The 27787-nt window shown below is 43.2% G+C and overlaps 1 protein-coding gene across 4 annotated transcripts; it reads right to left on the bottom strand.

Moving 5' to 3' along the window:
- Positions 1-21951, bottom strand: MTHFSD (methenyltetrahydrofolate synthetase domain containing). Of its 4 annotated transcripts, none has more exons than XM_032793808.2 (8): positions 21843-21951; positions 21140-21243; positions 19323-19436; positions 18403-18516; positions 14210-14300; positions 13371-13483; positions 12527-12652; positions 1-2175 (listed from the first exon to the last, which is right to left on the bottom strand). In XM_032793808.2, the coding sequence occupies exons 1-8, from the start codon at positions 21931-21933 to the stop codon at positions 1648-1650; spliced, it is 1281 nt and encodes a 426-aa protein (XP_032649699.2). In that variant the 5' UTR covers positions 21934-21951; the 3' UTR covers positions 1-1647. The 4 variants fall into 4 exon arrangements, with proteins under 4 accessions (XP_032649699.2, XP_074929939.1, XP_074929941.1 ...); XM_075073838.1 differs by lacking the exon at positions 19323-19436 and adding an exon at positions 19487-19600 and having other exon boundaries at positions 21843-21911; XM_075073840.1 differs by lacking the exon at positions 21843-21951 and adding an exon at positions 21427-21590.
- Between the last annotated feature and the right edge of the window lie 5836 nt (positions 21952-27787).

The raw sequence follows: 27787 nt of genomic DNA, 5'->3' as shown, positions 1-27787 counted from the left end.
TCACTCGAGAGCATAATTTTATTTCTTCAGAGTCTCTCCTTTGTTTGCCCTGCAAAAAGTTAAAGCAATGTTTTCTTTGAGCTCTTATGCAGACAGCTTTGAGAACGTTTTACTTTAATACTGCATGAAAGGTCTTCCCCACTTGAAGCATAATAATGAGCTTAAAATATACTTAGTAATACCCTCTGGCTAAGAAAAATGTTTCCAACTCCTATACTTAAAAGAAAATATCCATTTAGAAGCTTATTTTGACTTTTTGCCCAGGATCAATTGCAAAGTGCTTCTGTTTAGAAAGGATAGTTCAGCCAAAATTCAACTTGTTTTTCACGACTAAGGAACTTACAAAAAATAAAAGCCATACTCAATAAATCATAATTCTGCTTTATTCTGTAAAAGCATGTGTGTGTATGCATGTACAAGCTAGCACCTCCTGGTCAGGAAAATTTTCCTGTAGCACCCTGTACTCAAACCCATCTCTGGCATCGTGGTTACAAAAGAAGATTGCAATGCTGTAATGGTAATAAGAAGGCACAGAATGAATACGCTGTGCTGATACCTTGATAACTTTCAAATAACTTTATGCCTAATCAGTTTCCACCAGTATTTGCAGTAGAGGCCCTGAATCTTCTCTACCTTCTATCAGTTTTACACTGATATAACTCCATTCATGTCAGAGTTATGCTTAATTTACATCAGCAGCAGTAGTGAGAGAAGAATCAGGCCCACTGGTCTTAAAAATAATCACATACTACATACCAATCTACCCATGAAAAAGGCACCTAAAATAGCCAGGAAGAAAAGCAATATTCATCTTATTTCCCAGACCAGAATAAAATGTACAAAATTGAGAGAAAGTTAAGAAAATGACCCTGTGGGGTGCTCAGTACTGTCAGTTTCAGGTGAAGTTGACAGGTGCTGACCATGCTCAGTTGGAGAGATGGTAAAAAACATTCCACCACCCAAACAAACACCTCCCTGTCCCCCACGAATCACAATCCATCCAACGGCATTGAAAAATTGCTTTTCAACAAAACATTTCTGTGAATTTTTTCCCATTTGTCACAACATTGTGTTGCAAACCTCAAAATGCCTTTTTCTGGGGGAGGGGGGCAGTTTTCCTAACCAGCTGTCCTTTGCGCCTCACAGGATTGGGCCCTGTCTGGCAAGTGTTGCATCCCACAGACTAGATTTTCAAAAGTTCACCTCTAAATGCGTGTGCAGAGCTGTGCAGGTACATTTCCCTGCCAGCACCGATGACAGAATATAGGCATCTGGCTAGAATTGTGGGTACACAGATTCCTTGGGGCAGTTTTCCAAACAAGGCATGTGTGCAAACGAATGTGTATGTGTGTACAATGACACATCTATCTAGTGCACCGCAACTACTGGCAACTGAAGACAAACTGAGTAACTGTATGCAGAAACGGCCAATTTGTCATCTGCATAGGCAAATACTTGATTTGCATGAACACTTGAAGAAACAGTCAGCAAATCAGCTGTGCAACTGCATGCCTAATCGGCTAGAAAAGCTGGCTTTTAAATTCTATTGTTGGATACTGTTTAGTCCACAAAGTTAGAGACTGTGCTGAGATCCTGGAAAAACTAGGCTGGATTCTTGCTGCACAATGAAGATGTACCTAATTTTTTCTATTCATATTTGTTTCTCTGTCCATTGATTTCTACTTGCCCTTTGTTTCTCTGGTTCTTGGCCATCTCAACTCGCAAAGTCTGACCCCTGAGATTTAAGCCTTTCAAAGAGGATACAACACTCTCAGCAGTCATTTTATCCGTGTAATCAAGAAAAGCCCTGCCCTGTGCTCCCTGCCAACTGAGCCGCAACGAGGATGCATGGAATTCTCTTAAAGCACTTTTTAACTCACTAACTCTTGTGCCTGGAGGTATATTACCTACATAGACAGTGGTGAGTGCACCATGTGTCTCTGATTTGGTACTTAAAGAATCATTTCCAACATGACGATGTCCAATTTGGGCCGAGGCAGACTCGGTTTGCAGTTTTGTATTTCCAGTCTTGGCATTTTCATCGGAGTCTGCTGGTTTCCTGGCGTTTGGGAAGTCTGGATGTTCGTCTTTCAGGATAACATCTTTGCCTGCCTGCTTCTCTCTATAGCGAAGATTCTTTAGGATTGGGATTCTTTCCAGTATCTCATAGCTGATCTACAAAATTAAAACAGAAACAAGTTTGAGGGTGTGTTTTTTTTTTAATTAACCCAACATATAGGGTCAGATCAGACTCTGATCTCGTTTGGTCATCATCCTTCAATGTGCCCAGAGCATTCAACAAACTTTACTAACTGTGTGGCTGACTTCCATAAACATTCGTGGCAGGGCAACCAAAAACACTAGTCACTATGCAGGCTGCACAATGCAGATCCAGCAGAAAATAATCAGCCAACCCACAGCTACTGGACTCTGGAGTTTGCTGACTTGTGCATGTTCGGATTTGCAACTTTAATGTTGCATCAATACAAGATTCTGCATGTGATGTAAATTATGTGTGTTAAAATCTAACACAAGGACTGCATCCCCCATGCTTCTCTCATGGAAATTGGCTGAAACTGTGTTCACGTTTTACTCTGACAAGTCGCCTGGCCCTGCGCCCCAAATTTCCCTTCCATCATTTCTCCCCATCACAGGCACAGCCCCCTTTCTGCTGCACTCTGAGTGGCCTCATATGTTTTCCCCTCCCCATCCCTCTCAAAGTCAGTGGGGTGGTGGTGGTCTCCTTCCTTGCCAGGATCTTCAGGGGCAGCTGGTCTTTAGAACGAGGCCTGCTCTTTCTCCATCACACCCCAGTTATGATAAGCCTCATCAGCAGTGGTCCAGGAAAGACTCCTATTCTCACTGCTGAATGCTACCAGTCTGGGCCATGAAGGGCCAAAGTTGCAGCTCATGAGTTTCAGGAAACTCAAGAACTCCCTAGTTACTGTATAACATGGTCTCAGCCTCTGAACTGTAGCAAAGCAATTGCAGTAGCTGGAAGGAGAAGGAGCATTGCTTGCTTGGCTGTTGATGAGCTTGTGGACAAGCAAGATGTTTACCTTTCAGAAGATCTGCCTCTCGAAATTAGTGGGGTGCCAGGGCACTTTGTCGACTCCACCTCAGTGATCTACAAGGGAAAAGGGGCCAGGAAGGGGCCAAGAAGTTGCTGGTGGTAGATGGGAGCAGGTGGGGCATCAAGGCCCATCTAGGTATAGGGGAGGCAATTCAGGTCTCTCCAGGGTTTGCGAATGCCTCTGCAGGATTTCAAGTTTGTGAACCTCAAAGAGTTTTACTTTCAGGCTCAGACCAAAAGTCAGGCCTGGTTTCCTCTTGTTTCGGCCTAACAGTTCATATACGAACCAGTGATAGAATGAGAACAATTAGTTTAAAACAGAGGCTGCCTCCATTCTGGCCCCACATGGGTCGGGAGTAAAAGGTGCTGGAATTGGGCTCTGAGCAGGGCAGTTACCCCAGTCTGGTGGACAGGGCGAGGCTGATTGGGGAAGCAGTCACAGCTGGGGCCACGCCCAATCAGTCCACAGCTGGCCCCATAAAGGGGCTGTGAGCCAGGAGCTGACAGTCTCTCTCCAGCCTTAGAGGGAGAAGGACCTGGCTGCTAGGGAGAAAAGGGTACCTGAAGCAGAGCAGGGATGGGGAAAGGCAAGAGAAGCTCCAGCCTGGCAACTCCCCAGGCTGAGGCCTTGTTAAAGGCCCAAGGCAGCTACTGGGGCTGAAGAGGTGTAACCCGGGGATAGGCGGAGACAGCTGGTCCAACCCTCTTGCTGATGAGTGGCCATTATGGACTGCGGTTTGCCCCAGTGAGAGGGGGCTAGATGAAGACCGGCAGTAGCCATTGAGGCAAGGTGGGCTTAGGGGAAGGGAGTTCCCCTGGGAGGGGAGACCCAGAGTGTGTGGGTACTGCTGGGGCAGAACCCCAACGTAAAGGGCACCGGGGTCTGAGAGGGACATGGGGGCTTGAGGCAGGTGAGACACCAGCCAGTAGAGGGTGCTCTGAGGCTGGAAAAGAGCTAATTCCCAGATGACCAGCAGAAGGTGCTGCACCAGTGAGTCTTGACCTTGCTAAAGGCCCTTAACAAGCACATTTTTTTTTTAACTGTACTGTAATTCTTCTAGAAGCTAACACAAGCTGGCAGTTCAGAGATGTACATGTTTCCATAGCAGCCATGGGAGCCTGAGCACTCTGAAAAGTACATGCCATTTTCATATTTTGATGAGTTATGACTCTACTGATTCTTGGAGAGATGCATTTTTCTTTGCCAAGTACTTTCAGATTCCTGAAACCAATAGCAGCTTCCCCTGAGCCGGGCAATATGACATTAGACAAATGGCTGAAGCCATCTTACTTTGTTTTTCCTGGCCAACAATTAGGAACGTTTGTTGTCCATGTGAAATGCAAGCTCTATGCTAATTAAACCAAACAGGAAAAACATTTTTCTACACTCATGTAACTAATCGCTCCAGTACCCAGAAACAAGCCTAGCCTATTACAAACCCACTGTACAGTTTCTTTCACCCTAAAGTCAAACTTAGCTCAAAACATGCATCCAGAATCTTTATTTAGAAAGATCAACACTCCAAGGGCAAACCTTCACCTCCTCACACAACCTGTGTACATGGGATGGGCAAAGAATTCCCAGACCCTTCAGGACACTGTGGACAAAGCCAAATTAAAGCAATCCAGAGCCACAGGGATACCCCCCAAAGGGGACTTCTCCATCGGCTGCCAGGACCAACCCCCAGCTCTGACATGGCCCTAGCTCTCCTTGGGAGGGGGGCAGCATGTTTCAGAGTAAAAATTAAATGAGGCAGTTTGTATCTCTTGGAGTTATTGCTTCAGGCAGACTGCAAACTCCGGGAGGCACCAGTTACACGCGGGTCAGGTTTTCAAGCTTCTCTTTGTTTCCATGAGGGAAACATTCTTTTTCAAATGAACCCTGGGATTCTGAATTCATCATGTGACTGGGCTGTTGTACCTATGCCTTAGTACAATGGACACTATAGAGTGCTCCCTACAGCCTCCCCCTTGCACCAGTAGATCTCACACTGAGATATCCTAGATGAGCTTATCACAAGTGTAAGTGAGACAAGTGCTCATAGCTGAAAATCCACCCTGCCCTGTCCCCTAAACCACCCTTCCTACTGGTGATGCATACTTAACAATGGCTCCCCATATCCTAATACCCCCCACCCCTGCCCATGCCAAAGAATCACCCTCGTTCCGCTGCCCGTTTCATGCCCATGACAGGAGCGGGACAATGCAATCTGCCCAACGGATGTAGTCCTATTCCTATGGGAGCTTTGCTGGTCACTTCGGGGGGAGTGCAACCAAAATTTCTAACTCCTCCACCAACAAAAAAAGGAGGGGGGGAAAGAGGCAGTTTGGGGTTTCAGTGTATGCATCCAACAAATCCATTTGTGGAGCGGCTGGGCGGCTAGGGAGGAGAAGAGAAATAAGCTGTTTGCTCTGTTGTAAAATACCAAAGAACTCTTCTGTGGTAGGACAATGTGTTGCTAATTATAATCATGCAAAAGCTACTTTTGTCTCGAGGGCTACAGTGATTTGTCTGGAAGTGGAGGGAATCCAAGGACAGTCTCTTCCTCCACGCTGTCCATTTCCTGGTTTGACACATGCAGTAACTTCTCAGCCTCATCTAATGGTTAAAGCACAGAACTGAGACTTGGGTTCTGTTTGGATGGCCACTGGCTCGGCAGGTGGTCTGGGTAAGTCATTTAATCGTCTTCTGACTAAGATTCCCCCCTCTGTACAATGGTGATAATTTATTCACTTGTGCCAAGGGCTCTGAGATCTCTCTGCGTCATGGGCGTGCACAAAGGGGGGCAAGCAGGGGCACAGTCACCCCCTCCAATTGGGGGGGAGGCACAGAACTGCTCTGGGGCAAGGAGAGCAAATGCCTCGGGCCAGGGTGGGAGATGCCAGCTCCTCTGGCCCTGGGCCCATGGGGGCAGATTCAGCTCCTGCAGCTGCTGGGGGAAAGTGAGCTCCACCAGCCGCAGAGGGAGGGGGAAGAAGGGGCGCCAGCTCCTCCGGCCCCAGGGCCGTGGTGTTCAGAAGGACTAGTGAGGGGACAGCTGGAACGGGGGCTGAATGGGAGTGAGGGCGCAGACACATGAAGATGGGGCCATATGGGAACAGGGGGCAGGGGAAGCAGGGCCACATGGGGACAGGAGCAGATGTGCCTGACTGATTGACCCCTAGCCTCTCCCAGGGTCTTCATGAAGAAGGCTCCCCACCCCCTGCCCCCAAAAACCTGTTCCATACTTCTCCCATTCACACCCAACAACCCTCCATGTTCACTTCCCAGCAATTACTTCCCTCTCCCTCAGTTCTTCCGTTACCCTTGACTCCCCCAAGCCTTTGCACTGCTTCCGAGGGGTGCAGGAAATACATTTTTATATTGCAGTTTAAATGATTTCTTACTCAAAGTTCTGTATAAATATGCCTAGTAAGGACTCTATTTGTCAAAAAACATTTCCTCAACCTTTTTTGTTGTCTGTATTGTTACAAACATTCTTGTTGACAGACATTTTGAAATTAATTACCAAAATAATTGAAACTGGCATAATTACATTGTGTTATTTTGACAAATAAAGTATGCAGAATTTTAAAATATTGTGTGCAGAATTTTTAATTTTTTGGCACAGAATTCCCCCAGCAGTAAATTTTGCTAAGGGACAAATTTACAAAGTAATTAGGTGTCTAAGGATGCAGCTAAGTGCCTATTAAATGAGTTGGTGACAAACTCCCACTGAACTCCAGTGGGAGTTAAGTGTTTAATGGAATTTTCAGAAGCACCTAATATGATTAGATTCCTATCTGGAATTTTAGGCACCTAAATACCTTTGTAGATCTGGCCCTAACTGCCCAAGCAGATTCCTCTGAAGGTACCAGAAAATGTAAAGAATGTTAGCACCAAGCAATGCCCTGTCCCTTCCCTTTTTGGAGGTCGCAAAACCTGCTAGCATCTAGCAGTGGAGAAAAGGAAGCAAAGATGGCTGATGCACAGAAACCCATATAACTGATAGTGGTGGATGCTATTCCAAAATACACTCCGCAAAGGAGATCAGTGAACCATACAGCAATTGTAGCAGGGCAAGTAGCAATTTCTAGCCATTTCATTGGCTCAACAAGGTGCTTAAGTGTTGTCCAAAGCCTTACATGTTAAGTCCTTCAACTAGAGTCTGATCTCATTTAGGTTCCATCCTACACCACTGTAGCAAATGGCAAAATGCTCATCGACTTTAATGGTGCAGGATTGGACCTTTACATTGGTGCTGAGGCAGTTACACCAGTGCACACTGGGATCAGAATCTGGCCCACATCCTTTATTGCATAGCTTCCTAGTGATAAGGGGCTGGTGGGGGGACAACTTTGTACAATGTGCCCATTTGACATTACTGTCTACTTCTGATTCAGAAACAGGCAGTCACATATTGCAGGGCTATTTCTGCCCTTAGTTACATTCCCTTTCACCCCCAACCTTATACCAAGTTCCCCCTCCCCACAATTTGTTTCTTTAGCAGGAATCCTTTTGCTGTTTCTGTCAGGCTTCGTCTACACTGGAACTTCGTCGGCAAAACTTCTGTCTTCAGGAGTGTTAAAAAAAAACAACCACGCAAATGATAAAAGTTTTACTGACAAAACGCATAGGTGTGAACAGCGCTTTGTCAGCAGGAGCGCTCTCCTGCTGACAAAGCTGCCACTGCTCATTGAGGGTGGAAGTTTTTTGTCGGTGGGAGAGCTCTCTCCCTCCGACAAACAGCGGCTACACTGTGTGCCTTTTAGCGGCACGGTTGTAGTGGCACGGCTTTGTTGCTAAAAAGTGCGTAGCGTAGACAAAGGTTCTCTCTCAAACTCTCAACAACAGAAGCATAAATACGTTCTAAATCTTTCCTATTTTTAAAGAAGGTGAATGAAATTTCTGTTATTTTGCACTAACTATTCTCATCTCCCCCTCCACTACCCCAAATATATATAATTACATTATATTAATTACTCTGGTTATTTTGTGCCTTTTTTTTTTTTTTTTTAAAGTAAAATGCAAAGAACTGTGACAAAGACGGACAAATACCTAGTCACAGATCACAGCTGCCACCAGAAAAAACTGTTACCTCATGCATTTAGGGTTCTCCTCAGAGACACTGGGCTAGATTTTCAAAAGAGCTAACAGCTCCCATTGTGGCATTTAAATAAATTGTCAGGTTTTCAAGAGGGATCAGCTCCCATGTCAGCACCTGAATCACATGGCTAAACTTCTCAGCTCCTAGCAGCTTCCATTGTTTTCCAAAGGAGCTGTGTATAAAGATACAGAGCTAGATAAGAAGTTACTGCTGACTAAGCATTTCTAGAGCACCTAGCACTTTAGGCAGGACAGTTTAGGGCTGCTGCTGTTTACACTTACACTGGTGTAAATCAGAAGTGGCTTCTTCGAAGTGAATAATGCTACATTAGTGTTAAACTGGTGTAAGTGGAGGAGAATTGAGCCATATTGTACCTACTGTTTACCGTCAGGCACCATTAAGGATCCAAAAAAGTCTTTCAAAGACATGGAATGATAATTTCCATGATACCAATCCCAACATTTCGTTATGTTTTCCTTGTTGGAAATGTGCATGCAACACATTTTTTTTCATTACAACAAATATCTTGGCCACAACCACACACTGTGTTGCGGAACGCAGGCTATGGTGAAAATCTGTTGGGCCAGGTATTCAATTGGTATAAATTGGTATTATACATGGAGCAAAGACAATTTACACCAGGATCTGAATCATTACTTTTTTCTCCACTTTTCCAGTAATCAAAGTGGTAAGAAAACCTGAAACCTGTCTGAGCACTGCATTTAACTTTAATTTTTGTGGTGTGCATTATTTGACGAATAAGTTTCTCATCCTGCCTCTCAATTTTAAGAGCATGCACAGTGTGTGAATGCTGAAAACAGAGCATGTTTGCTAACAGCTACTTGCCTAACAGCTTCTCACCAAATTAAGCACATCTCCCAGGGCAATGCTTAGCCCTAGCCTAGTGTTTGCAAGCAGGAATACCCTACTTTATATAAACCCTTAAGCCATTGTTGTCTTTGCTTGAGCAAGTCACGTTTCTGAAGGGTGAACTTTTGTTACAAAGGCAATTTACACATCTCACAGACATCCCTTACTAAATACACTTAAACTACAATCCACTGACAAAACATCCTGTTTAGAAGATGAGTCTTTTATCCACTACCTCTTGGCTAATTTATTTTTGCTCAGGGACACAGGAATGCAATGGCAAAGCCAGGATTTGAAGAAGGAGAAAAGGATGTAGGATTGGGAGTCAGGAGCTTATGGACAAACTCTTGAATAGCCGCAACAAAATCCTGTAGTTTTAAAACCTGCAGATTAACTAGACCTCCCAGCTCTGAGACACTGTGTGTAGCAGTTATTCACAGGGAAACGCCCATAATGACATGGTAACAAAAACAAGTACGCATGTTACTTTGTTCCCAGTGAATTAACAACCTGGAAATTTAGTTCTTTAGCTGTACCAGAAACATGGATGATTGTTACCACGCTGAGGAACAGAAATCTAAATATTCTCCTCCTCTCCCCGGATCTTGGTCCTCATTCGTGTCTTAACAGCGCAAGTACTGATGATGTGTTAGGAAAAGGTAATAAGTACCACCACTGAATCGTAGGTGGTACAACTATACAAGCAGTAGCATTTTGGTACAGTATATCTTCAATATCTTCCCAAGTCTCTTCTTGTCCCACCATCCCCATGTCCAGTGCAATCTTTTCCTGTGTCATTTCAAGTCCATCTGACCTCAGCTGTTAGCACTTTCAGGACAGAGATTCTAGTCAAAACTATCAAGGTTGGGTCCTTATTAAAATTTAGGTTCCTAAACAAGGGCTGGCTCCTGTGAGATGCTGAGAGCTCCTGGGAGGTGGGGAGTCAATGGGAGAAGGATATGCAGTATCCTGAGAAAGTGAGCCTTAAAAATGGCCTGATTTTCAGAGGAAACGAGCACTCCAAAATCTCTCTGAAATCCATGTGAGCTGTGGGAGCTCAACACCTTTGAAAAGTAAGTCACCTTTACTTAGGTGCCAAAAATATGGACAAGAAGCCTAAATTCAAGCACCAGCTTTGAAAATTTCGGCCCGTCTTTTCTTTTCTGCCTCAAAAACAACAAACCTCTACGGCACAGCATACATAACAGCTCTGTGTGTGTGTTTGTGTGCGAGAGAGTGAGAGAATACCCCCCCCCCCTTCTTCTAGCTCTTTGGTTATGAATAAACATGAAAAAAAACTTGGTGGAGTTAGGGCCTGATCCAAAGCCCACTGACGTCAATGAGAGCCCTTCCACTGACTTCCTCGGGTTAAGCATCAGGCACTAGTTGCCGTTCTACTGAAAACATTCCTAATAGATGTGTGTTAATATGTGGTGAAAACTACACAGTCCATGCTTAGCGCATGAGATAAGAGACACAAACAGTAATAACACAGTCAAATCGAGCAATGATCACAGAATATCAGGGTTGGAAGGGACCTCAGGAGGTCATCTAGTCCAACCCCCTGCTCAAAGCAGGACCAATCCCCCACTAAATCAATGATGGGAAAACAGGTAAGCACACCCAAGGGTGAACACCACTACTGAAAATAAAATGGTTTCTGACACAGCACAGAAGTAGTGTGGTTTGGTAAAATATGTCTGAGCACGTTACAAATGTGAACAGATGGAAGTGCCTTAAGTGCTGGTAAGCCTGTGTCCCAAGCGCTGTTATATGGCTGGTCTTTAATCTCTCTCTGATAAGTGAAGAAAAGAGAAGAAATGCAAAGACCACATCTATTTTGATACACAGGTTAGCTAGAGACTAACCTCGTCTGCGAGAGTGTCAAAAGCAGCACAAAGATTAAAGGATTTTTCAAGAGATTTTGTCTTCTCCAGACCTTTGCAGAGTTAGCTGGCGAAGGGAAGTGGAGAGAAAATGTTACCAAGGTAATTTATTGAGGGTGAATTCCGACTTGAAGGGAGAACGTGATCAAAGCCATGCTGGCAAGATGGATGGGGCACAAGAGCTGGGACTTCAAACAATTCTGTTAAATGAGCTTGAGTATAAGAAAATCTCCACGTGAAATATTTCAATTATGAAATGCACTAACACAAAAGGAGCTCTCAGTAACTCACCCACAACCAGGTTAGAATACTCCCCCATGATAGAAAAATAAATAGAGTTGGTGGAGTTATTTGTTGCAGATAAGTTACTTTACAACTTTAGCCCTTTTTTTGGGTTTGCAAAGTGTTTGCCAACTGATCCTGGCTTCTACAAAAGTACTAATTTTTTACAAGTATTTCCTGGATAGTTTATGCAAACAACAATTTGCTATTCATTATCTGTAGTGTGCAAACTGTCACTTAAGGCATATGGTGGTGTTTCTGCTGCCTGACTGGATGACTTGAGAAAGACAAGATGGATGAGGTAATCTTTTTTATTGGACCAACTTCTGTTGGTGAGAGAAGCAAGCTTTCAAGGTAACACAGAGCTCTTCTCCAGGTCAGATGACTTAAGACTTTTAAAGAGGAAAACAATAAAAATCAGATTATAAATAAAGCCCTTTCCAATACGAACTTTCAGACAAAATCATTCATGTGAACATTTGTGAAACTGTTTGGATTTGTGAACATCTCTGTGAAAAAAGTGGTGATCATCCAAATTAGCAACCAATCAACGTAAGTCCAGCAGCGTGGATTCCTCATGTTGGTGCATGAAAGTATTTAGAAATCCCTTTCTGCACTATTCAACAAGCTTGATCTATATATTATTTTAAAATAAATGCCACACTTAATCACTAGCAGCAATGCAAAAACCAACGTCCCTACCACTAATTCATAAAACATACACTTACTTTCCTGCAAAGATAGACTGGCAGACATTCCACTCTGGATTTATGGCATGAAGCTCTCCCTGCTGCATTGTCTCATGAAAAAAGGAACAGAATCCACTTCAACAAGTATTCAAGAGGCAAGACGTACTCTGTGGGGCAGATCCTGTCAGTTGTCATAGCTTTACTGACAATTTAAACCATCTGAGAATCTGTCCCCATATGGCACAGCCTGAAATCCACAGGATTGGACACCCCACCTGCAAACGCATGTCTCGTTTTTGCCACTATCATTTACAACAACCACACAGACGCCTGAAAACAATATGTCTTTGCTTATTTCCATTTTCCAAACACATCCCTCACCTTTCTACTGTTTCTAATACAACAGACAACAACCTGATTCCACTTTGTTTACTTGTTTTTATTTCATCACCACCATCAGGAGGCCACAGTTCACACTGGCTATATACAGTGTTTGTTAGTTGGAGATGCAGTTCTCATGGATATTCAGAGGATACACATTCCAGAAGGATTAATGATGTACAGAAGGAGAAGGTACATCATTAGTTTCAGAAGCAAGCATTTGGTACCAATAAATCATCGTTAGCGGAAGTAGCCTACCTTATGCCATATTATTCCTCGTGGTTTTGGTCGTTTGCAGCCTGTTTTAATGGTTCTTGTTGGAGTGAGGATGTAATCCACGGTTAAATCATGGTCATCAAGCAGCTCTTCTGCAATGTCAACCACCTACAACCAAAGGGAAGAGAAATTTGGTAAGTAATTAAAACAACCCCACCAGAACTGTGACTTTGCATGGAAAGTTTCATTCCAGACAGCTTCCCAGATACCAAAAATCTCTTACTTAAGATGACAAGATAAGCAGATTACACTGAAACAACCCCAGATCTAGATACAAGTCAGTCCTGCTCTGCAACTACTTAACTGTTACAACTGGAACTGAGTGACTATTTGATTTTTTTTCAGTTCAGGGGCTGAAATGAAAAATTTGTTTGGGGTTGATCCAAAGCTTAAGGTTTTGGGGATTTCCTCGCTGAAAAAAGAAACTGAAAAAATATTGTTTCATTCAAACCAAAATAGTAATTTTGTTTTGTTTTTTGCTTTGTTTTGGGGTGCCTTTTACCTTATTTTAATTTCTAAAGGCATCTGCTAGATTTCTGAGACAAAATGTTGGTTTGAAACAAAAAGTTGAAATGTCTCCTTCTGAAAAGGTCGAAACGAAGCATTTTGATTTTGACTCCTCCCTCCCCTAGCCACTGCTTCATTTTTCACTCAGCTGAATTTGACCTGAATTTGCAGACAGTTTCACTCATCCTGAAACTGCATTCTGGGGCAAATAATTTGTCCAAAAAATTCCATCCAGTTGTAATCTCAGCTGCTCAATACATACCTAGAATGCAAGGTACTAAATGGTTGCAGATGCTCCTTCAGAGGTTCTTCAGCTCACCTGGCAGTCATGCACGATAGTAACTATTGGGGTGTCCTCTGCGATGGCTCCCATTGACACCATCATTGCATATTCCATATCTGCAAAACCTTCCCCTTTCCCAATTCTCCAACCTAAAATGTACCAATAAAAAGTGAGCTAGTTAATTAACACTTGAGGGCAGTAGAGTGCAAGAGATGGCAATAATTAAGTAGAATGCTTGTAAAAAGGCAACAGATGACCGGCACATGAACTGAGCACACGGTGATATTCTGAGAGCCCTTCTGCACCAGGCTGGACTCAGAAGTTGGTACCGGTTAACCCAAGTATGAAGAAGACACCTTAGGCTTCATAAAGAGAGGACTGTCTTGTCTTTTTTTTTTTTTTTTTGCGCAAGTGATTGTAATGCTGATGAAAGGTCCTGCACTGGCAGCTGCCATACCGAGGTCACTCCCCAAATAGATGGAGAATGGGCAGCTGCAGTGCATGACCTTTATGCTGCCCCTCTCACCCAACAGGCCTCTGCTTTGTCCTGGAGGAACCATCTCTACAGGCAGAGAATATCCGCCCTCATGACAGTTCAACTGAAAATATGATGCACCCGGAAGAACCCTGCTGAAGTTGCACTGTGCACACAGAACACATTGGCTGGTGGAACTCCGCTATCAAGACTCCCAGCAGAGGGAACGAATAGTGATGGCATCTTTGTAATGTAGACACCAGCCTTCAGAAACCAGAGTTAGACCACTAATGCTTCACATGGAAAGGGATTACCCTTAAATATAAGACAGAGAAATTGATATCCTGCTATCCCCCCAAACCTCCCCAACTCTAACATGTCTAACAACCTTTACCCCTACCTTTTTCAGAAACAGCGACCGATCCTACAACAACCAGGTCCACTTGGACTTTTGCGTCCAGACCTATAGGCACACTGTAATCCTTTACCCCCTAAGAAGAAAAACATGATTTTAAGGACGTTTCACTTCCAATTCAGTAAAACATCATCATCAAAAATAATCAAGCCTCCTTTGCTCAAACCAAATAAACAACCAAGCTCTGAAATGTACCTTCCCATACACAGCCAAATATCAGAAGTCTGGAAAGTTATTCTCCAAGCATCCAGCGAGTTAGAATTCTGCAATATATTTTCTGCTAAACTGTTGACACTTTTGGCATATTTCAATAGAAGCTGTGGCTTTTCGTTACTTCCGAAAACCAAGCTAGTTATTGAGCAGCTTAAATTTGTATTTGAAACCAAACATCAGGCTCCTATTTTTGAAAATCTTGGCAGATGCCATGTAAGAGTAATGCATTGCACCAGTCACAGAAGGATCACAACGTGCGTTAAAAATTGTTAATAAATTAATCCTCACAAAACGTCTGTGAAATAGGCAAGTGTTAACTTAGGCTTACAAATGGGACCGCTGAAGTTTAGAGACATTACAGGCTTGTCTACTCACACATTCTCCTGAACTTTCCTTCCTTGTCACATTTTGATGTCTATGAGTCAACAGTGTGCCCTTGTTGCCAAGAAGGTTAATGGCATTTTGGGCTGTATAAGTAGGGGCATTGCCAGCAGATTGAGGGACATGATCATTCCCCTCTATTCGGCATTGGTGAGACCTCATCTGCAGTATTCTGTCCAGTTTTGGGCCCCACACTATAAGGAGGATTTGGAAAAATTGGAAAGAGTCCAGCAGAGGGCAACAAAAATGATTAGGGGGCTGGAGCATATGATTTATGAGAAGAGGCTGAGGGAACTGGGATTGTTTAGTCTGCAGAAGAAAAGAATGAGGGAGGATTTGATAGCTGCTTTCAACTACCTGAAAGGGGGTTCCAAAGAGGATGGATCTAGACTGTTCTCAGTGGTACCAGATGACAGAGCAAGGAGCAATGGTCTCAAGTTGCAGTGGGGGAGATTTAGGTTGGATATTAGGAAAACCTTCTTCACTAGGAGGGTGGTGAAGCACTGGAATGGGTTACCTAGGGAGGTGGTGGAATCTCTTTCTTAGAGGTTTTTTAGGTCAGGCTTGACGAAGCCCTGGCTGGGATGATTTAGTTGGGGATTGGTCCTGCTTCGAGCAGGGGGTTGGACTAGACGACCTCCTGAGGTCCCTTCCAACCCTGATATTCTATGATCTCTGATGTAATGATGTCAAGCTGAGATACCTGAAGCAAGCCCTTCTACTTAAGGGCCTAGGGTATGGAGGTACATGTTACTGCCAAACGTAACGAACAGTCCCCGACCCCCCCACAGCATTTGTTCAAGAGAGATTTTCCTGGACCTGCAGATACTCAGCACCTCTGAAAATCAGATCCAACGTGTCTCAACCTGGACACCCAAAAATGGGAGGCACTCAAAATGCGGGGGTTTCACTTCTTTAGTTTTGTCTTTGTTAGATAGATTTACTTCCAAATTAACTCACAGTAAGTCAGATGTTTGTAAAGGATGAGGCAGACTCTTGTCACACATCTGATCCAGGTGATAAACCTTTGTTCTTTACGTTAGGTTGACACACACAATAAAAAACAAATGTTTAAAGCCTAGAATAAAATAAAGCCAGTGAAGAACAACTCTTTGTGGCTGAGTTGCTTCTTCTATAAAATGGAGGAAATAATATTTACGTGCCTATCTTCCAGAGGTGTGCTGAGGATTGTTTGTGCTGTATTTTGTGACTGCAAGGTGCAAGAAATGCATTACGACTTTATTCACTAGCACAGCTCTGCCTGAAATATAGCACTAACGTGATAGAAAGGTCAGATATGAGACCAGGCAGCAGGTCAAGAGAAAGTTATCTTTTGAATGACATATGGTACAATTTCCAACTCCTAACAGTTTTAATAAAATAACAGTATTCAGAGAACTCTTAACAGCGACGCTCACTTCAGAGTTTCCACACATTTTCGGTCCCCAAATTATATGTAGGAATCTGTTTGGATTGATGTCTTGAAATTTTATTCCTTTCTTCACCTCTAGCTGGGGTTGGCCAATTAATTGAAAAATGCAATATTTTTGTTTTAAATACTAGAAATAGGTAACATAATACAGGAATCTGTGGCACACTCACTCAGCTATGGAATATGACATTTGTACACAAGGGGGCAGCAAAGCACCACTTTACAGTTTACAACAAAAAAAATCCACTCAGAATTGATTCCCCCTCCCGGCACATCAACTGAGTGACAGAAATTAGTTAATTTGGATGCTTTTTGTTCATTTCAATAAGAGTCAAAAGGGTAAAAGTTCTGCCCCTAACTTTCGCCCCCCCACAAAAGTATGAACCACCATAAACATTATTACCCAGAGTAAGCAACCAGTTTTAAACATTAAAATACTCTCCCCTCTTAGTTTCAGAGTAACAGCCATGTTAGTCTGTATCCACAAAAGAACAGGAGTAGTTGTGGCACCTTAGAGACTGACAAATTTATTTGAGCATAAGTTTCGCGGACTAAAACCCACTTCTGCAGATGCATGCAGTGGAAAATACAGTAGGAAGAGACAGATAGATAGAAAGAACATGAAACGACGGGTGTTACCATACACACTATAACAAGAGTGATCAGTTAAGGTGAGCTGTTACCAGCAGGAGAGAAAAAAAAAACAAAAACTTTTTGTAGTGGTAATCAAAATGGCTGATTTCCAGCAGTTGACAAGAAGTTGTGAGGAAGTGGGGCGGGGGGGAGGGGGGGGAAGAATAAACATGAAGAAATAGTTTTACTTTGCAGAATGACCCATCCACTCCCAGTCTTTATTCAAACCTAATTTAACGGTGTCCAATTTGCAAATTAATTCCAATTCAGCAGTCTCTCATTGGAGTCTGTTTTTGAAGTTTTTTGTTGTAATATTGCAACTTTTAGGTCTGTAATCGAGGGACCGGGGAGATTGAAGTGTTCTCCAACTGGTTTTTGGATGTTATAATTCTTGATATCTGATTTGTGTCCATTTATTCTTTTACATAGGGACTGTCTGGTTTGGCCAATGTACATGGCAGAGAGGCATTGCTGGCACGAGATGGCATATACCACATTGGTAGCTGTGCAGGTGAACGAGCCTCTGATATTATCAGAGGGGTAGCCGTGTTAGTCTGGATCTGTAAAAGCAGCAAAGAATCCTGTGGCACCTTATAGACTAACAGACGTCTTGGAGCATGAGCTTTCGTGGGTGATGCATGCATCTGACGAAGTGGGTATTCACCCACGAAAGCTCATGCTCCAAAACGTCTGTTAGTCTATAAAGTGCCACAGGATTCTTTGAGCCTCTGATAGTGTGATAGATTTCTAAGCACAAAAGTTCAACTGTGCAAGAGAAGGCAGAAACAGTATGCATCAGACTCTGAGGTTTTTAAGTGTGTAAATACAGCCTCTGAAACTTTCTTGCAGTGATCCAGGTAAATAAAGCCACTGAGAATGAATATTTCTGCACCATTTCAATTTTAGCTTAAAAAAAAATAATTGAAAGTCCCAAACAAAGAGCAAAGTGACAGAGCATCTCTAAATAGTTGTATGGTTCAGATGAATATGCAAAAAGCTGATGCTTATTTCAAGCTTATCCACACTTTTGGGGGAGGCAAAGCAAGGGCCGAAATGCCGTGAGCACCAGCTATCTGGTAACAGGCCTGAAACGTTCTGCTTCTGGTTAGGCTGCATTCCCGTGAGTATAGTTTTCTGTGTGTTAGTCCCAGGCCCAAACAGGGAGTGGAGGAGTGCATGAAAGTGAAAAACAACGAGTTCACTATACTTTTCTGACTCTCAACAATAAATTTTGGTTCTCCTTTTCTCTTGTTATTTGTGCTATGGTTGTGTCTGTGCTCATTACACATTCATTTAGCAAGAGCTAGCCCATCGTTGAGCAATTTACAATCCAAAGACACAAGACAGAAATGAAATATTATCATCCCTGTTCTTACAGAGCGAGAGCAGAGGCATGCAAAGATGAAATGATTAGTCCAAGGCTACACAGTGAAGATCTCTCTACCCTCAGTCCAGAATCATAACGATAAGGCCACTGCTCTGCTCATCTGAAATAGTTCCCCTCACTTCTGATACTTACTTGAGAGGTTGCACATATTCTCAGGATCTCTTTAGTTGCTCCTGGTGGTGGGACAATCTTATTAAACAGCCCAGTTCTCAGTCGCGGTGTTGGAACCAACAAAGTTTTCCTTGCCTGTGATAATAGGAACCATCAACAGTTACACGTTAGAATTAGGGGGCAGGCTTATTTTTCTTTAAATATATAGGAAAAAAAAATGCTATACTGCCATGTGTTTGAGCACAAAGACCAATGCTCCCCTGGGCAAAAATACAGAATTACCATGTGTACAAATAAGTAATTCTTAATACTTACAAATGAATCCTTTCTAATAAGCAAGACAATAAAATCAAAGAAGATTATTTATTTCAAAGATGAACAAGACATTGGATGAACTAATCTAAATGTAAGATCATTCTCAACGACAGTGGAAGAATCTAGTTTCTGTTATGTGCTGATGCCAGACAGTCAATGTGAAATGGGGCATATTGAGAGATGTTACATTGATGGTATGGATGGAATTCAACCTGGATTTGTTTAGGTATTTGCAAGTCTGTATTATGACATGACACAAAGCCATGGGGGTTTTATGAGAGGCATTTTTATCCCACAGCTATTGTAGTAGGTGTACCCTGAAGACTTAACAGCGATACAAAGAATACTTTCATTCTGCTGTGAAAAGTGTCATGTACCAGCTAGTATATGCAGGAAAGAAAGTATCTATTGGTGAGAGCAGAGGGATGGTTTTCCTGAGTTTTATTCCAAACTCTCCCACCAACTTGCTGGGTGCCTCAACTTCTCCATTTGTACAAGTGCCAATAACACTTATTTGTAAAGCTCTCATGTGGCTGGGGCCATATAAATGTCAAGAACCCTTTGACAACGTGGTCTGCTCAAGCACTTGGGGTTGCATCACCCTCACTCAGGGGAGGTTCAATTACCTGTAAGGTCACTAGTCGAACTCCTTCTAGTGGTTTGTCAGGGTCCACTTTAACCTCCCTTGTTCTGTTGAATATGTCAAGCTCTTGGACAGCATGGCAAGCCTGGTGAGACCCCTGCATCAATGGAACAGCCATCAAAAAGGAAATGTACTACTGGCACTTACTTCCAGTGTTAGAAAGCGAGCAGTCTTCTGGGGCGCGTCAGGGTTTATTTTAACCGTCTTGGCAGTTTTGAATTCCTGTAAACCTGGGAGCCTGCTTGCAGCATGCGAAGCACCCTGTTTTCATAGGACAGCAGCACGTCATCAGACTGTTCACAACCTTCCAAATCCGAGAGGGGCAACTCCCATCTTCCATCAAGCAATGCAGTTTAATTCCCTACTTCTAACACTGACCTGCTGGACCAAGAATTTCTTGCTAAATTGGTGATGTCTCAAATACTCATAACTACTCAGACTGAAATCCAAGTGGGGGGACACGCTGGGTACCCACAACTCTTGCTCTCATTGATGATCACTAGCGGGTACTCAACTGGCACCTTGTAGTCCACCCCAAATAAGGGCTAGCGCCAGCGATGCTACCCCAGAAGCAGAGCAGGGTCTGAATTGTGCCTCGGTCCCCTTGTTTCAGAAGGAAGTAAAGCCACACTAGCCCTCTTCTTGGGGAAGTTGCTTCCCCCCTGCACCAACTCAACTGCACAGGCTGGTGCTTTGGGTTCATCCCCTGCCCACTCATTCTCCATCCACCTGCATGGGAGGGGAAGCAGTGGCTTGGTGGCAGCCGTTCTCCCCCTTGTACTGCTACCCAGGATACTGCTAGCCCATGCGAGGAAGCCCGGGGGTCATTACACCTACTTATTCCCCTGAGCAGAACTGTAGCCAGAGTTGTAATAGAGCTCTTAATGTTTAGTGACCAAATCCACTGTCCCAGGTGCACTAGAGAACGGAAAGAGCTTCCTCTCACTCAGGACACCAACAGTGGAAGCAGACGCAATGCTATAGCCATTGATCCCTGAGAATGACAGCACATCAAAACAACAAGCCACTGGGCAGGCTGATAGAACCGCCATGGCCCCGTGCCCTTGCGCATTTTGATGCTAGTGTTGGACATGCTATATCTTATAGGTACATTAAGTGCCACTTCTGACCACACTCTTGTCTCTCCCTGCCCGGTGACCTGGTGGCATTAAGGCTGCAGCTTTCCTATGCAGAAAATATGGCTCAGCCACCGCTGCCCAGTTACCTCTACATACCTCCAGCTGCCATCATTTACACAACCCTATTTCAGCAGCACATTATAGACAGTGTGGCCTAGGGTAGAGAGCACAGGACTGGGACTCAGGGGACCTGGATTCTATTCTTGGCCCCACCACTGGCTTGCTGGAGGACCTGGGGCAGGGCATCTCAGTGCCTCAGTTTCCCCAGCTGTAAAATGAGGTCATAATACTGACCTCCTTTGTAAAGTGTTTTGAAATCTACTGATAAAAAGCATTATATAAGAGAAAGATATTATTATCCCATTCAGTATTTAGGAATACGAACTGTACAAAACCCCTCAAGTTTTTCAGTTATACTTGCCAATTATTATTCTGAAGGCTTTTTCCCCCAATCCATCCCAGGTGCTATGGTTATTCACTAATTGTGCAGACTGTTGGGATGCATGATGGACAAACATTTTCTCATATACACTGGAATAACCCATTTATATTTCATAAATACAACATATCCACCTCATTTTTAAGGGTTTCCAGCCAAGAGAACTTTTCATTTTGCATATGACAGGAATATATACTGTTCATTTCTGATAAACCACAATACCTTGAAATTGGGGATCCGGTGATGCACTGGTCTTGGGAAATCAGCCAGGTTATTTGCTTCCATGTAGTCCCAGATCTTCGTCCGGATATCCCATTTGGAGACACCTTACAAAAGGAAATAAGGAGTAGGAGCAGAATCAAGGCAAGGCAAGGATGAATTAATATAATATACAGCAGAGTGCCGGGCCAGTGAGATAAAGGTTAGAGTTTCACCATAACAGAGTGCTGAGGACACACTGGACAGCCACGGTTAAAGTAACCCTTACCTATCTCAGCTACTTCACTTACTTCTACAGGGAAGGAAGATTGCTGAATTGCACAAAATGCTCTATGCACTAGACAGGTGTCAGAGTGGCAGTCGTATTAGTTTGTACCAGCAAAAACAACGAGGAGTCCTTGTGGCACCCGAGAGAATAACCAATTTACGTGGGCAACCCACAAAAGCTCATGCCCACATAAATTTGTTACTCTCTCAGGTGCCACAAGGACTCCTCGTTGTCTACGCATTGGGGTACGGAGAAGCTTTGCACCCCCTGGTCTGACCTCCACGATCAATGTGAGGACGGAGCCCCTGGACAATTCCCTCCCCCTCGACACGGGGCACCCATGTCCCCTTGTCTAGCCGCTACCCCCACATCTCCTCACCCCCCCCGGGGTTATTGCCCCCCCAAAGCCCCTCCCCGGGGACTCCCGGCCGTTCCCACCAGCGCTCAGCCGCACCCCCGCCTCCATGGTCCCTGGGCCGCGGCAGGCGAGGCGTGTGTCTGGCCGGCACCGCCCCCCTCCTGTACCCATCAGCTGGCGGCCCCACGTGTTTGCAGAGACTACGGCGGCCGGGAGCGGACAAGAATCCTCAGTCCGACGGACCGACACGCGGGGGTGGGGCTGGCTTGGCTCTCCAGCGAAGCGCCCCGCCCCCCGGCAATAACCAACCCGTCTGCGGGTGGCAGTGGCGCCTGGAAGGCCCCAGCGCGCGGCGCTGCACAACCCCCCGGGAGAGCCAGGACCTGCCCCGCAGAGCTGACAGGCTGGGTGGGAGGCGAGCCCCCGCTGAAGGGACTTGCACAAGTGCAGGGAATAGACGCTTCGTCTTCCCACTCCCACTCCTGCTCAAGCCACTGGCCCAAGGGTGTCCCCAGGGGAGCTGGGGCAATGGGGGCGGGGGGGGGGGCTGAGAGCCATTGAACCAAACTGCAAACCCTGTATAGAATGGAAACCATTTCAAGCCAGGGAATGTGTCACTGCTGCATCCTAGTTCCAGGCCAGAGCCTATGGGTGTCTCCAACAGGGCCAAAATGTCCTTGCCAAAAGCTGGCCATTTGCAAGGTGCTCAATGGCGAGAGTGTCACAATGTCTTAGCAACACTAAACCCGGGCAAGGAATCCACTCCCAAGCAGTTGTGGTAAAGACAAATCGAGACATTCTCTATACATCCCCTGCAGCAGATAAAACCGAGGTGTCAGCAATACCAGGCAGGGGATAGTGGAACAAAAAGAGAAGCTGGCATCACCCATTGCCATTGTCCAAGATGAGAGCAAATAATTGGATTTTAAAAGTTTTTTCACTCTTGGTTGGCGTAAGACTCTAACCCAGCTTCCTGCAATGAGCTCTCTGAGGGAGGAAGCACTATCCCCACTTCACAGATGGGGAAGTGAATAATGGGGAGATTAAAACCCCGACACTGCAGTTGTCCTCTGAATATTAAGTACATGCTTGTAAGAGTGGGAAGTGGTTTACCCAACATGACCCAGGAAATCTGTGGCAAAGCCAGGCATCAAATCCAGCTCTCCTGCTTCCCAGCCCAGCTCCTCAACCACAAGGTTTTCCTTCCTCTCTTATTTCTGGCCCCTGTGAAGTACCAGCAATTTCACATTCAGCACTCAGCTGCAAAACTACCTTCACAGCAGCGGGTGGCTAAAGAGTCTGGGCTTGAATCCTTGGTGGGAGAAGAATAGGCATGTTCTTATACTCAATAACATTAAACTGCAATTACACCAGTGCAACTAAAGTGCACAGGGGATAAAATGTATCTAGCTGCATGATTTCTTTACACAGCATTGTACTTATTTATGCATCTGATAAAAATACTTATTTCTGAACCTGATCTTGATGTTTTTACTCAGGTTTACTTCTTCACACAACATACAGTCAACCTGTGGAACTCGTTATCAGGGAATGTTGTAAAGGTCAAAATAGAACTAGAAACATTCATGGAGAATGGCTGTTAGCCAAGATAGTTAGTAATATCATCCCATGCTCTGGGTGTCCCTAGCCTCTGATTGCCAGAGACTGAGATTGGACAACAGGGGATGGATTACTCAATGGTTGCCTATTTTGTTCCTTCCTTTAGAAGCATCTGGCACCGGCCACTGTTGGAAGACAGGGTACTGGGCTAGATGGATCATTGGTCTGAGTCAGTATGTTTGTTCTTCCAGTCAATGGGAATTTGTTCTAATTAAGTATTGCAGGATGGGATCCTATGCTATAAAGGATATTTTGTTAATTGGGGTACTTCCCTGTCATGCATATATCCATCAGCCAAATTCTACTGTATGTGCAGTTCTCAAAACCAGCAGGATTACTGAGCCTTCAAGCTTTGGGGCAGTGGAGTGTTGTTATAGAATTCTGTCCTATTCCAAATAAGGAGCCTTAGTGGAATGTTTGATTTAAATTAAGTATCCTCTTGTGAGTTTCTGGGTATGATATTCTTGGCTCTACTTTCTTTTTTTGAAATGTCCTCATTGGTGGGCAACTGTTATGTTATAATCCAGCAGTCTGCAACTGGGGATTACAAGGTGTCTTTTAGCTCAATTTTAATAAGAACAATATAAATGATTGCATGGCCCAGATTCATGAACAATGGCGATATTCTTCTTGAAATTAAATGTACAAAGGGACATGCCGTGCCATAAATTTTAAAGTGGAAATCAGTGGGGAATTGTGCTTAAAAACTGAGAACACAATGTAGTCCAAAAAGGTTATAGAAATATCTTTGTCTTTCTTTTGATTGCGTGCTATATCTGGAAAAACACATTAATAAAAAAGCCTCACAACCAATTACAGTTTCATTTAAATCCAGTAGTTTATGAACAGAACAATGTAAAATCTTTACACTGAATTTCACTTCCCTATGCTATTCAAAATAGCATTTTTCACTCTTAAATGTAATGGGATATTAAATTACAGTATTTATTATTATTTATAGAATTCAAATATTCAAAAAATGACTCAGGGAAGACAGAGTTTCAAGAATCTGAGCATTCCTGTATCAAGTGGAGTACAGGGTCATGGGAACAATGAAACCTAGGTTTATTTTAAAGGGTGGTGGTGGGAGAAGGCTTATGAATTTAGGTTCTAATCTGCTTGGGTTGGATGCTACTGATATACATCCACAGTCAGAACTGACTGTTACTGTGCCAACCAGAAAACAGAACAAAATTAGGATGCTCCTTTCTGAATAGTTACAGATGTATTGCTGGGCGGATACAAATGCGTTCTCTCTTTGCTACGGCAGTGATTGCATAAGTGTTTTCTCTGACAAATCTATATAAATAAATGTAAACGAAGTTAGGTCTTTAGGAAACCTTTTCTGCTGGGTGACAGGTTTCAGAATGGTATCCGTGTTAGTCTGTATCAGCAAAAACAGTAGGAGTCCTTGTGGCACCTTAGAGAGACAAATTTATTTGGGCATAAGCTCTCATGGGCTAGAACCCACTTTATCAGATGTATAAAGTGAAAAACACAGGAGCAGGTATAAATACATGAAAGGATGGAGGTTGTTTTACCAAGTGTGAGGTCAGTCTAACAAGATAAATCAATTAAACTTCAAAAACAGACTCCAACATGAAGCTGCGGAACTGGAATTAATTTGCAAACTCGATATCATCAGATTAGGCCTGAATAAAGACTGGGACTGGCTGGATCATTAGAAAACCTAAACTTAATTTCCCCAATACTAATTTCTCCCTACTGTTACTCACACCTTCTCGTCAACTGTAATGGGCCACTCTCTTACCATTTCCAAAGTTATTTTTCCTCCGTTGATATCCTGCTGTTGATTGATTTATCTCATTACACTGACCTCACACTTGGTAAAGCAACCCCTATCCTTTCATGTATTTATACCTGCTCCTGTATTTTTCACTTCATGCATCCAATGAAATGGGTTTTAGCCCACGAAAGCTTATGCCCAAATAAATTTGTTAGTCTCTAAGATTCCACCAGGACTCCTCATTGTCTTTTCTGCTCGAAGTTCACCATGCATTTTTGGAGACTGATTAATATGAACATGTTTGGTTAAATGCAGAACAGTCCCAATAACCCTGGAGCCTGATGTGGTTTCTCTTGAAGTCCATGGCGAGACTCACCCTGATTTCAATACAAGCAATTAGGGACATTGGCAATGGGATCCATCCAGGAAGACTGGTACACCAAAACTGAGTGCCATTAAAGTCAATGGATCCTCATCCAGACATAACAGTCCATCCATGTGAATCAGATGTTTGAGAATTTGGAGGCCAATTCTTCACTTTTGATTTATGCAAAACTCCCAACAACATTGATGGATCATTTATTTGTCTTTGTAGGGAGTTCAGGATTAGGCCCTTGATGAGCTATTTACAACCTCTCTTTCATTCAGGGTAGTTATGATACCTTTAATCTGATGAAGCAGAATCTTTGGAAGGATAATTCCTCTGGGTGGACTGAAGTGCCTATAATTTTCCCCTTCCCCTTTAGAAATCATCTACTATATATCAGAGAAGAAGGATGGTCCCATGGGCCAGCCTAAGATTTGGGAGGTCTGTGTCCCAGACCCACCACAGACTTCCTGTGTGACCTTGGGCAAGTTAGTTAGCAGCATAATGCCTCGGTTTACCACCTATAAAATGGGGCCTGATACTACTTTCCTATCTCACAGTGGTGGTGTGAAGATAAATACATTAAAGATTATGGGACACAGATTAGAGACCATATAATTATCTATCTATTTTAAGAAGCCAGCAAAAAAAAAAAAAAAAAAGTTGCTTAACAGAGATGGTCTTCCATGGGAAGCAGAACTGGACTTGATACATTTAGGAATATTTAGGGATGGGCTTTTAAATTAGCAACTTGCCTAACAATTGAGGCCTCTTTTACAGGTTTCCTACATCAGCTATTGTTTGATCCCCTAAGACTGAAATCCCATTTGCTCAAAATCACTTTTCTAAGATCTTTTTTCTTACTGTCATACATATATTACCGACTCAAGATTTAGTACTAATGGCCCAACCCAGCTTCCACTACAATCGATGGAAAGTCTCTCCTTGGTGTCAATAGAAGTTGGATCAGTTCCTAAATATCCCTAATAAAAGTGAGTATTCTAGTCTATTCTACTGTAATTCCCACATTGCACATTTCACTGTGGTGTCTGAGTACCTATTGATTTTGCTTTAAAATTTGAATACATTATAGAGAAAGACAGACAAGGTGGGTGAGGTAATATCTTTTCCTGGGCCAGCTTCTGTTGGTGAGAGATACAAGCTTTCAAGCTTACAATCAGCTCTCCAAACTCAAAAACTTGTCTCTCTCTCATTAACAGAAGTTGGTCCAGTAAAAGATATCCTCACTCACCATGTCTCTCTAATCTCCTAGTATCCAGGAGGCTACAACACTCTTTACAAAAATAGTGAAAGATAAACCATTGTCTTATAAGATCTATTAATATTCAAGCATTTGATTTAGAAGGGAAAATGTGAAAATCTTTCTTGAAGTGTTTTATGGTTTTAGAAGAAGAAGAAAACCAAGGAATGCTTCTAAAAGCCTGAATTCTAAATCCCCTTTGTATTTTTCCAGTGCTCTCCACAATTCTTGCAAGCACCTTTTATTAATTCCTTTCTCCAACCTCAGAAATTGACACATTAAGAACAGCAATAAAAGAAAGCTTGCAAATTTCCTGAAAATGAAACCTGAAAAATAGGTGCAGATGCATTTCTGTGCTTTATTTTCTGTCCTGGAAATGAAACGAATACAATAAGGTAATTGCTTGTAATGCTTTGGTTTGAAGAATTATTAATTAAATAATTATTATCATAGGCAGTACCATACAAAATACAAGTAAAGACAACTCTAGAATCTCAATATCATTTAGTTAAGAAAAAAACTAAATTGCAAAAAGCAAACAAACAAAAAACCAAAGCCGAGCTATGTTGTTCATTTTGTTGAATTTGTGTTAGATCTGGCTTGCTATGAAACAAGTTTCTGTGCGATTGGATAACGTTTTGAACAGGAAACAATAAAACAACGGAGGCTCCTCAAGATAGTCAGAGTTGAAACTAACCAACCTGCTTTAAGTCAGACACATTTGGATCTTTATTTGCTGCTATGAACTGATTCTCTCTGTGTGTATTTGGGTCATTTTCCCATACCCATTTTCAGATGTCGCTACCTCTGTTGGCTTAGTCCCTGATCCTGCAAAGACTTACGCGTATGCTTAGAGTTAAGGCAATTATGTGCATATAGTTTTGCAGGAAAAATGTACTCACAGGAACAGCTAAGCTTAGCTTTTCATTGCCTGTGCAAAGCTTGTTTCTTCTTTGGAATAAACTCTTGCCTCCCATTTCTGGCACTTACTGACGCACGTTCATAGGACAATCCCCCCAAAAACTAATAT

This window comes from Chelonoidis abingdonii, chromosome 19 (assembly GCF_003597395.2).
Source record: "Chelonoidis abingdonii isolate Lonesome George chromosome 19, CheloAbing_2.0, whole genome shotgun sequence".
In the NCBI taxonomy this organism is placed as follows: Eukaryota; Metazoa; Chordata; order Testudines; family Testudinidae; genus Chelonoidis; species Chelonoidis abingdonii.
Note: the sequence above shows the minus strand (reverse complement) of the source record. Positions and strands in the feature narration are given on the sequence as shown.

Bases quoted from the DNA above. Each gene is read 5' to 3' on its own strand.
- MTHFSD (XM_032793808.2), bottom strand. From the start codon at position 21,933: ATGGGTACAGGAGGGGGGCGGTGCCGGCCAGACACACGCCTCGCCTGC. The intron at 19,437-21,139 runs GTATTGTGGTTT...CCATTGATGCAG, and splicing joins ACCGGATCCCCAATTTCAAG to GGGTCTCACCAGGCTTGCCA. The intron at 2,176-12,526 runs GTAGGCTACTTC...TTAATTTTGTAG, and splicing joins GAGGAATAATATGGCATAAG to ATCAGCTATGAGATACTGGA.